This window comes from Tupaia chinensis, unplaced genomic scaffold, assembly GCF_000334495.1.
Source record: "Tupaia chinensis unplaced genomic scaffold, TupChi_1.0 Scaffold145093_1, whole genome shotgun sequence".
NCBI classification, from domain to species: domain Eukaryota; kingdom Metazoa; phylum Chordata; class Mammalia; order Scandentia; family Tupaiidae; genus Tupaia; species Tupaia belangeri.
Genome location: NW_006204954.1, coordinates 1,400,197 through 1,411,653, shown reverse-complemented (window position 1 = coordinate 1,411,653; position 11,457 = coordinate 1,400,197). Strand labels below are relative to the sequence as shown.

The 11,457-nt window shown below is 37.5% G+C and overlaps 1 protein-coding gene across 1 annotated transcript in view; it reads left to right on the top strand.

Moving 5' to 3' along the window:
* Positions 1 to 575: 575 nt before the first annotated feature.
* POLK (DNA polymerase kappa) overlaps positions 576 to 11,457 on the top strand; it is a 50,737-nt gene continuing 39,855 nt past the window's right edge. Inside the window, 3 exon segments of the mRNA XM_027767981.1 lie at positions 576 to 690; positions 692 to 745; positions 6,328 to 6,447. Coding sequence (XP_027623782.1) covers positions 610 to 690; positions 692 to 745; positions 6,328 to 6,447 — 255 coding nt within the window. The 5' untranslated portion in view covers positions 576 to 609.

The following is an 11,457-nucleotide window of genomic DNA, read 5'->3' as shown; positions in this document are numbered from 1 at the left end:
AAAAGTTCTTTTTTTTTTTTTTTTTTTAGAGAATTATTTATTTATTATTATTATTTTTCAATTTTGACGAGAGAGAGAGAGCAAGTTGTCAGGTTTGGGACTCGAACTGCAGTTGGCCATGTGGGAGTTGAGCCCAGCCATTGGCCTGCCCCCTGAGCTAAAAATTCTTAGCTGTCATTTAAAAAATTTCTTTTGCTGGGGCTAGCAGGTGGCAGTTTGGTTAAGGCACTGAATTCCCACATGGTCGAGTGTGGTTCTAGCCCAGGACATGGCAGCTTGAAAATCATGCCAGGCTCATGTGTGCATATGTCCAAAATCCCTAGAAGAGAATGGAGGAAAAGGGACTGTGATGTGGCCATCACTCCTGGACAATGATTTTCCCACTTCCTCTCTGTCTCTCTCTCTTGGTCTTTCTGTCTTGCTCCAGCAAGCACATCCTGCCTATGGCAAAAACCTAAAAAAAAAAAAAAAAGTTTTTCTGATTTGTATATAGTTTTAACTTTTCTGTTCCACTCTCCCTATGCCCATGGACAGTTTTAAAAACAGTGTTTATTTTGTGTGCTTTTTCAGATGACTTTTTAAAAACAATTTTAACTTTAAGTTTACATCATGGATAACACAAATGAGAAGAATGACAATTACAAAGATGATCTTCTGCTCAGGATAGGACTTAATGACAATAAAGCAGGAAATGGAAGGATTGGATAAAGAGAAAATTAACAAAATTATAATGGAAGCCACAAAGGTATGTTTCTTATTTCTTTCAATGTGTATGGCAATGTGCATGGCATTTACCTTTGGCTATTTAGGGTCCTATAGGAATCTACACAAATTTTCTGATTTTATTTTTTTTTTTCTATTTCTCTATGTCTTTGGTATTATGGTAGGGTTTGTACTGAATCTGTGGATCACTTTGGGTAATGTAGACATTTTAACAATATTGAGTCTTTTCATCCATGAACATGGTATATATTTTTGTGTATTACTTCTTTAATTTATTTTATCAATTTGTTTTATCATTTTTATTGTAGAGATATTTCACCTCCTCTGTCAAATTCATTATTAGGTATTTTATTTTTATTTTCATTTTATTTTGTTTTATTATGGCCATTATACATGGGATTGCTTTCTTGATTTCTTTTTAAGCCAGTTGCTTATTACATTTTTCTGTTTATTTTGTATCCTGCAACTTGACTAAACTTACTCATTTCTAAGAGGTTTTGGGTGGATTCTTTAGGTTATTCTGTGTATGTCATCTACAAAGAGGACCAATTTAACTTCTTCCTTTCCAGTGTCCTTAATTTTTTTCTCTTGCCTAATTGCCCTACCTAGGACTTCCAGTACTATGTTGAATAGGAGTGGAGAAAGTAGACATCTTGTCTGTTCCAGGTTTTAGAAAAAAAGCTTTCCATTTTTTCTCATTTAGGATGATATTAGCTATAGGTTTGTCATATATGGCATTTAACATGTTGAGATATGTGTGCCTTCTATACCTATTTTATTGAATTTTTTAAATCATTAATGGATGTTGTATTTTACCAAATAACTTTTCTGTATAAATTGATATTATCATATGGTTTTTACTTCCTTTTGCTGATGCGATGTATCACATTAATTGATTTCCATATGTTGAACCACCGTCGCATTTCCAACGTAAATCTTACTTGTTCATGGCATGAAATCTTTTTGATGTACTGTTGAATTTAGTTTTCTAATATGTTGTTGAGGATTTTTGTTTGTTTGTATGCTGTAGGGCTCATTGGTTACTGGAGAGAGCCATCTCCCAGGGGAGATGGCTGTGTCACAATCCCTTTTCCATTTTCTTCTCAAGATCTTGAGCACACACACACACATGCCTTGTATATCTTTAAAGTTGCTAGTTCTGGAACTTGAACCATGAAGTTGGCCATGTGGGATTCAGCTACCTTCACCATCATGCCACCTGGCTGGCCTGATAATTTTTTAATCTATGTTCATGAAGAATATTGATCTGATGGTGAACAAAAGTAAAGATAAGGAAGGATATAGGTGGTCCAACTGAAGAAGAGCTACTCTAATTACTGAATCAGTGTGATCTGAGCACATCTCGCTGTGCTACTCCTAACATCTGTGGTTCAGCATAATCACCTTCAAGAATAAAATTCTAGTCTTCAGCTTCAGTACCATGAAACCATCCATGAAGCAGCTATTTATGCAGCTACTTATGGTTCTGTGAGGTCTACCTTACAGAGAGAGTCCTTTGTTAGCAAGAATAAGAAGGACTAAAAACTTCCACAGTTATAGGGACTTCCAGACTATGAATTTGACAAGAGATGTAGAAAGAGCTGTTCCTGAAAATGGTAACTTGGGTCCAATATAAGCTGATATGAAGGTGGCAACAGAGGAAAGTAATGTATCTGAGAGAAGGTTTCCTGGAACAGAAATAAAATGTCTGAAAGAATCGGACAGCGGATTAGAAGTGCATAAAATAGTGAAGGCTTTTCGGACTCCAAGAACAGGTCATCAGAAGATGAAAATAGAGTTCAAGAAGAAAAGAGGATTTGAAGGGGGAGGATTCCTTTGAAGAAAGTCCCCTATCTGGCATCAACACCAAGTACTTCTCATGGAGGAACTGACTCATCCGGTACTGCATACCCATCCCCTTTTATACAAGGCATGTGTGTGTGTGCTCAAGATCTTGAGAAGAAAGTGGAAAAGGGATTGTGACACAGCCATCTACCCTGAGAGATGGCTCTCTCCAGTAACCAATGAGCCCTATAGCATAAAAAAAAGTGACTCTTCGGGTCAAGAGTACAACTTGTGAAAACTCACCAGAATGAGCTATTTTGTTACAGTTAGGTGAAAATTAAACTTTCCTGTTTTTTTTTTTTGGGAGGTTTTTGCTAAAGGGTGTGTGTGCTGGTCAGAAAGACAGAGAGGGACAGAGAGACAGAAAGCAAGAGATCGCCCCCCCAGGGAGATGGTCATGCCATAATCCCTTTTCCTCCACTTTCCTCTCAGGATCTTGGGCACGCACGCACACGCGCCCAGCGTGATATTAAGCTACCAGATCCGGGACTCTAACCGCGGTCCACTACATGGAGTCTAGCAACATAGCCATTACACCAACTGCTGTTCCCTTTCCTGGGTTTTAATACATTCATTTTTACACTAAAACTTTACAAGATACAATTGGACTTAATTTAGTATCTTTTAAACAGAATTACCTGGAATAAGGAAATAGAATAACCTTATCTCTTCTGACATTTAGAATTTTTTTTTAGTTTTACAAGTGCAGTTAACAGACCATTTGTAAAGCAGGACTTTTTTTCAGTGTGTAGCTATTTTTTGTTGATTCTGGAAAAACAGCACTGTCTCATGATGGTGCCCATGTAGATACAAACTCCCTTAGAGCATGGGAACCAGTAGACAGCATTCCTCGTCTTGATGATGCCTAAGACTGATCTTTCAATGCCGCCTTAAGTGAATCACAGGATTGCAGAATGTTTACCAAATATTTGATGAGGTGCTATGTGAAAAAAATACATTGTAATTCAGAAACACTATTTTAACAATGTTGATGTTGAATACCAGATTCTACCATGTAGTAAGTCCTGTATAATTTTATTTTAGTTGGGGGTCATGTTCTGATTCTCATTGTTGGGAATTATTAAATCTTAGTAAGCATTACCAATATTAAATGTCAAAAATCTATTTAAACTTTTTTTCAAATTGGAGTAATTGTCTAGGTTAAAAAGATACAGTAAATATAATAAGTCAAGGCCAAAGCTTTGAGTGCTCAGAAACGAAAACTATGTCAGTTGTGAATCTGCCTTATTTAAAAAGACCCACCATATATACTTTTTTAAAGATAATTAAATGTGGCCATTTGTTTATACAGAAAAAACTAAAGTTCTGAAATTTTGGTTAAAGATTTTGGTTGCTATGAAAATATTATTTTAAATATACTTTGAATTATAAGGACAAAGGATTTTTTGTATTTTTTTCATTTAATCAAAATGATTTTAAAGTTTCTGCAAATAGGGTAGTTGTAAATTTAAAGCAGTGAGCATTTATTGGAAAATAATGTATATATTCCCATTCCAATAAAAGTGAGTGAAATTGGAAAAAAAAAAGAATATTGGTCCAAAGTTTTCTTTTCTTTTCTCTCTTCTCTTCCCTTCCCTTCCCTTCCCTCCCCTCCCCTCCTTTTCTTTTCTCTTCTCCTCTCCTCTCCTCTCCTCTTCTCTTCTCTTTTCTCTTTTTTTCCCTTTCTTCTCTCCCTTCCTTCCTTCTTTCCTTCTTCTTCTCTCTCTTTCTGTTGCTGTTGTGTTGTGTCCTTATCTGCTTTTTTTTTTTGGAGAGATTTTTGCTATAGGGCGCGTGCGCTCTCCAGACAGACAGAGAGAGACATTAGAGACAGAAAGCAAGAAATCACCCCCCAGGGGGGATGGTCATGCCGCAATCCCTTCTCCTCCATTCTCCTCTCAGGATCTTGGGCATGTACACATACACGCCCAGCATGAGTTTTAAACCACTGGGTCTGGGACGCGAACCACAGTCGACTACGTGGGAGTCCAGCGACATAGCCATTACACTAACTGCTGGTTCCTCTTATCTGCTTTTGATATCAAGGTAATGCTGGCTTTGTAGAATAAGTTTGGAAGGTTCCACTCACTTGGATCTTTTGGAATATAGAAAAACTGATGCTAGGTCTTCTTAAAAGATTTTGTAGAAATTATCCATGAAGCCATCTGGTCTTAGACTTGTCTTTGTTGGGAGAATTATTACTGATACGGTGTTTTTACTCATTATTGGTCTGTCCAGAATTTTAATTTCTTCCTTATTCAACTTGGTAGATTATATGTGTCTGGGAATTTATTGATCACTTCTGTTTTTCAGCTTGTTGGTGTGTTGTTGTTAATAGTTGTCAATGATCTTTTGTACTTCTGTAGTATTAGTTTGTTTTCACTTCTGATTTTATTTATTTGGATCTTCTTTTTCTCTGTCTCTAGTTAGCCTAACTAATGGTTTATCAATTTTTTCCTTAAAACCATTTTGATTCATTGATCTTTTGCAAGTTTTTTAGGGAGAGTGTGTCTTTCATTTATTTATGCTGTGGTCTTTATTATTTTTTTCGTTCTATTACTTTTGAGTAAAATTTGTCCTAGCTTTTCTAGTTCCTTGTTTCTCAGGTTCACTGCTACATCACTGGACTAACCACTGACCTGACTTTGTAGCCTTTTCCTTAATTGTGATGGGCAACAATGGGGCCTAAGGGATATGGAGATGCAATGTCTGCCAACCCCAGGGCTAGATGCAGTTTAGCTGTGGCTCTGCTCCTAAAATGGCACTATGCCATTGGAGCTCTGGTCCCAAGGGGTGGGGATTCTATGTGTGTGCATTATTTTTATTTTTTTCTGGTGTAGAACCCCTGCATAGATTCCCTTCAGTGGGTTCCAGATCTATGATTACTATTGGGTTATTGGGAAGGTCATGATGCATTTTTGCATAGAAAAATACTCATGACTTTCCCGACAACCTAATATATCACTCTCCTGTAGCCAAGACCTGAGGTGACAGGTTGCTGAGGATATTCTGCTTCCCTTTCCTTCACAGTGGGGTGCTTTCCTCTGGACCAGGTTTTTCCTGGCGTGATGCTCCTCTTCTCTGTGTCTCCATCTCTAGTCACTGTGCCTCAGACACTTCTCGTTACCTCCTTGCTATATTCCAGTGCTCCTTTGTCACTCTTCTATGCAAAGTTTGTCTATTTATCAGCTGTTTTTATCTTTCCCAGTGGAGAGGAGTTGTGCTGGGTGTCTCTAGGCAGCCCATCTTCCTTTGGTCCTTATCAGCATTTTTCATAATAGCCAAAAAAATAGAAATAATCTAAATGTTTATCAACCTGATAAATGAATAGATACTAAGTACAGTGATCAAATGATAGGTATTTTTTTAAAGTATTTTCCACACTTCCTTTAATGATTTAACATGAACTTTTTGTTAATACTTTGAGGAATAATTTTTACTGAAGGAGATAACCAGTAACCCAACTGACTAAGTAAGGCCTTTTCTAAGTGCAAATCCATTCTTAACTCAGAAAGCCTGTACTATGCTAAGTACTGCCTCCTAGCAATCCCATGATTTAGGTAACTACCAATGAATTTATTTTACAGATAAGGAAACTGAGGCAGAAAGATCGAGTAATGTTTGGATAGTCAAGTAAAGGATCCTGGAGCTAAGTTTTTAATTCAATCATTCTGATTAGAGAATCTGTACTTTTGTACAATACTACAAAAGAATATTGTCAAACATTTTTCTTATGCTTTGTTTTGTTTTCCTCCATAGGGGTCCAAATTTTATGGAAATGAGCTCAAGAAAGAAAAGCAAGTCAACCAACGCATTGAAAATATGATGCAACAGAAAGCTCAAATCACTAGCCAGCAGCTAAGGAAAGCACAATTACAGGTATTAGTTAAATAAAATGTAAGCTAGTAAAATAGTTATTGACAGATGCAGCGCCATCATTTCATAACTGAAAATGAGGTGACATGTAAACATTCCTTATATTGTAAAACATACACATTCAGCAAAAGCACATGATTCACTTTGCTAGGCTTGTAGTTATTTACATTACAACTACACATCATTACATCCATTATACAGAAGAGTAAATGGAGTCTTAATTAGGTTAAGTAACTTGCCCAGTTTATGGAACAGGTAGTTGGCAGAGCTAAGATTTAACCCATAACCTATGTTCTTTTATTTTTCTTTTATTATTATTTTTTCCCTTTATGAGAGAGAGAGGAAGAGAGACAGATAAAAATAGGTATTCTTGACAGGATCTCACTGTTCTACTATCCTCTTGCTCCAGCCTCCCAATTAGCTAGGATTATGATATGTGCAACTATGCCCAGCGTATTGAGGTTGGCCAAACTCAGACCTCTCATTTGGCTTCCAGCTTCACTCTTATGTGCCACCACAACGAAGCCATGTTGCTTTTATTATATATATACTTTGCAGCTAGAAAGAGCTATAGTATAATTGTGTCCTATTTTTTGTAATGCTGATTCTATAAGAAAAAATTGGGGGAAACAGGTTAATTAAGTTAGAAAGTAACTTAAAACAATTATATTATAATGAAACAAAAAGTTGCACTATCTGTTAGATATCAGCTGTATATGAATTTTTTAAGGAATTATTTTATTTAACTTCATTTATTTATTTAATTTTAATTTGACCAGAGAGAGAGAGAGAGAGAGAGAGAGAGAGAGAGAGAGAGAGAGAGAGAGAGAGAGAGAGAGAGAGAGAGAGAGAGAGAGAGAGAGAGAGAGAGAGAGAGAAAGAGAGAAAGCAAGCCGCAGGTCTTGACTCAAACTGGTCTACCATGTGGGAGTCCAGTGCCCTTAACCACCATGCCAACTGCTGGCCTCTAAAGTTTATTTCTTTCATGAGAGAGAGCAAAGGAGAGAGAAAAAGACAAGCACCTTGACAGTCTCATACAACATTCCCTACTTCAGCTAGCCAGGATCTTAGGCACACACATGCATGCCCGGTATGCTTAAGTTAGCCTGGGAAGCAAAACTTCCATATGGCTTCCAGAAGTGCAGAGCATTGTGCTACCACTGTAGCCGGGCCAATTTTGTGAAATCTCTTTAAAAATTTCTATTCTGTTCACAATAACATTGTTTTGAAATTAATATTAATCCTTAAGCAATTTACTTTTTGTATATTTTGGGGGTAAGTTTCATTGATCTAGAGTCTACAAATATCTTTAATAAACTTTTAAAGATAAAATACATATGAATGGTGTTATATAATTTTTGCTGTTTATAGTGTTTTTAAAAATTCCTTAAATTAAATGCTAATAATCTGAAGGAATAGAAAATACCTTCCATTGTATATAAGAACTTCAGATTTTGTTCCTGTTTCAGTTGACTATTTCATGGGAGGTGCTCCCGCATCTTTTGCAAAGGGAAAGACAGGAAATGTGTTTTATGTTGATTGTTGAATTGTTTCATTTGTTGCTTCCTCTAAAAGAAGTTGTATAAATAGGAGGGGATTGAGGAAGTCCTAAGGAGTCAAAAAGGTTTGAAAGAACAGAGATGTTTTCATGGAAAATGTGCTACTATTTCAGAGTCATAACATTTTCAGGGACTAGATTTTATTATGCGTGATAGGGTAAGTCAAGTGTGGTAAGCAGCCTCTGCAAGCAAGGACTCTCGGGGTGTTTTGTCAGATACTCTTTAAGTATTCTTTGTCTGCCACCCTCATCAGACTTCTTACAGACATTTTGGTAACTGCCAAATATCTTGTAAGAATTTAGGATCACAGAATACATAGAGAATCCATGTTATAATGTATTAAATTTCAGTTTAATGTAACATATAGCAACATGTAACTATACAGCAAATTACTGCATTTTGACCATTTTAACAGCTGATTTTATAAACTCAGTTTGTTCAATAGTCCTTAGGGAACTACTAAGTCTAGAAAATTGAAAACATTTTAAAAATAGTCTCCCAAATGTGATTGAAATAGGGGATCTTTTTAAGTAAAGGAGATGTAGAATGGATTATGGTATTATGCTTGGAAAATTATTCCTCACAATCAAGCCCATATGTTTTTCTAATGTGTTTATAGATTTTATTATATTCAAAATCTGTGTGTGTGAATGGTCACACCACAGTCCCTTCTTTTCTACCTTTCCTTCCTTTTGGGATTTTGGACATAAATGCACACATCTCAGCATTTTTTTTTTTTTTCTCAAGACACTGGATGTGGGATCCAGCCACCTTAACCACCACACCGCTGGCTGGCCCTATGATTTCTGTTTTTAAAATTATAGGTAATCTTGGGGCCAGGTGGCTTTGTGGTTAAGGCATTAGATTTCCATATGATTGAACGTAGTTCAAATCCCAGACCTGGTGGCTTGCTTTCTCATTCTCTCTCTCTCTCTAATGACAGAGAGACAGAAAGTGAGAAATTACCCCAAAATTACCCCCCCTGGGGGGTTGGCCATGCTGCAATCCCTTCCCTTCCAATCTCCTCTCAGGGTCTTGGGCATGCACGCACATGCGCCTGGTGTGAGTTTAAGCTACCAGGTCCGGAAATCGAACCGTGGTTGACTATATGGCAGTCAGTGACATAGCCATTATGCCAACTGCTGGTCCTATAAGTAAATATTTCTTTTAAAAAATACTATTAAAGGGAACCAGCAGTTAGCGTAATGGCTATGTCGCTGGACTCCCACGTGGTCGACCGCGGTTCGTGTCCTGGACCCGATGGCTTAGAACTCATGCCAGGCGCGTGTGCGTGCTTGGCCAGGATCCCGAGAGGAGAATGGAGGAGGAGGGATTACGGTGTGACCATCCCCCTCTGGGGGGTGATTTCTCGCTTTCTGTCTCTATGTCTCTCTCTGTCTGTCTGGCGAGCGCACGCGCCCTATAGTGAAACTCTCTCCAAAAAAAAAAAAAGAAAAATAAAAAAAAAATACTATTAAAAAAAAGAAACTATAGGTAATCTTATTTAGCCTTTACCATATTCCTAGATAAGTACATTAGTTGAGGAGCTCTTTAATTCTTTCAGTACCCTTTCATGTTTTTATTATCACTGTACTAGTAAGGATACTAAGGATGAGGGGTTAACTTGCCCACTATCAAGTAATTAATGAGTAGCAAATCTGTGACCCAAACCAAGTCCTTGTTTTTAATTCCTGTGGCACATGTCAGTTCTGGATGGTAGCAAAAAAAGAACAACATACATGTCTGAGACTCAGAACAGAAGTAGAAAGTCATTGGGAGGGAAAATGCAAGAAAGAAAAACATGAGTAAAAATTTCAGTAAAAGAAGTGTTAAAAAGCACTGGTGGTGTACATCTGGTAGATGTAGAAAGAGAAGAGTTCAGAGAAGGGTGACTAAGGAGAGATAGTGAAGGAAAATGGAATGTATGAGTCATGCTGTGGGGAGGGTTCTTTTTGGCAGCTGTATGCTTGCTTTAAGCATAAGGAAGAGAATAGATTGCTGAAGAAACTGTCGTAGCATTAATATATGAGTCTGAGAGATTAGTTTTTCCATTTGCTTTGCTTTCTATTTATCTTTTTATTTTTTAGATGATTCCAGGTCAATATATCTCATATGCCTCTCCCTTATTCTCACTTGACTCATATTTTAGGCATATTTGTTGGATTAATAAAAATTGTTTTTTTAGTCTACTGTTATTCTTAATAGTCTGTCTCCATGGTAGGCCTGCATCTAGTCAGAATGTTATTCTTTAGTTCAAAATTGAGATGCTAGAATAAATGGTTTTGTTTTCTTAATTGCTAGAGAGTTTATGTGCTCTCCAGAGTGTACTTGTGAAAGAGAGAGAGAGTAGGAGAGAGAAATAAAGCATCTGCCAATGAGGCGTGGTCATACCACAATCCCCCCTTTTCCACTGATTTTGGGCTCAGATGCATACACACCTAGCATGTTTCTTAGGCTGCCAGAGCCAAGATTCAAACAACATTTGGCGATGTAGGATGCTACTCATTTGACCACTGTGCTATGGGGTCAGCCCTAGAAGAAATTGTTTTGTATCAGGATGATAAATTCAGGTAATAAAGTTCCATTTATTAGATATGTTGTCTCACAACAAAAAGCCTTCTCCAAAATTTTTCTACAAATACGTCTTTCACATTTTTAACCAAATTTAATATATCTCTATAAATTGTATGCCTTTTCTCCTACCAGTTTCTCCTCCTTGTTTTTCTTATAGGGAAAGAATTTAAAGGCAGATAAGGTCTTCCTCTTGAAGGAGCTCACAATTCAGTATTGAGTACAGTAAATGCCACAGTAAGATCAGGAAAGCAAATAAGGGAACATTAAATTCTATGGCACAGAGAACAGAGATCCAGTTAAGTTACAGAGAGATATTTGAGTCGATCCTTGAAGCCTTTTTTTTTTTTTTTTTTTTTTTGGGGGTTTTTTTTTTTGGGGGGGGGGGCGCGCGCCGGAGAGAGACAGAGAGACAGAAAGCGAGAAATCACCCCTCAAGGGGGATGGCTATGCTGCAGTCCCTTCTCCTCCATTCTCCTCTCGGGATCTTGGGCACGCATGCACACGTGCCTGGCGTGAGTTTTAAGCCACCGAGTCCAGGTGATCGACTACATGAGAGTCCAGCGACATAGCCATTAAGCTAACTGCTGGTCCCAATCCTTGAAGGCTTTTGGCAAGAGCTAGGAAAGTCATTCTGGGCAAAGGAACAGCCTGAGGAAGGCATAGAGCACTCCACATCATTCAGTGAGTTGCAGCCTAAATAGAAGCAGGCCCTCTGGAGAGCCTTACTATTGCTACTGGAGACTGATTTGATTCAAGGTGATTGTTTCTAAAAGAGAAATTATGATTTTAATCTGCAACTAGTAGGCAGCTAAGTGTGACAATAATGCTTAGAGCAAGGCTGTGAAAAAAAAAAAAAAGGTGGGCAGAGGGTCGGGAAGGT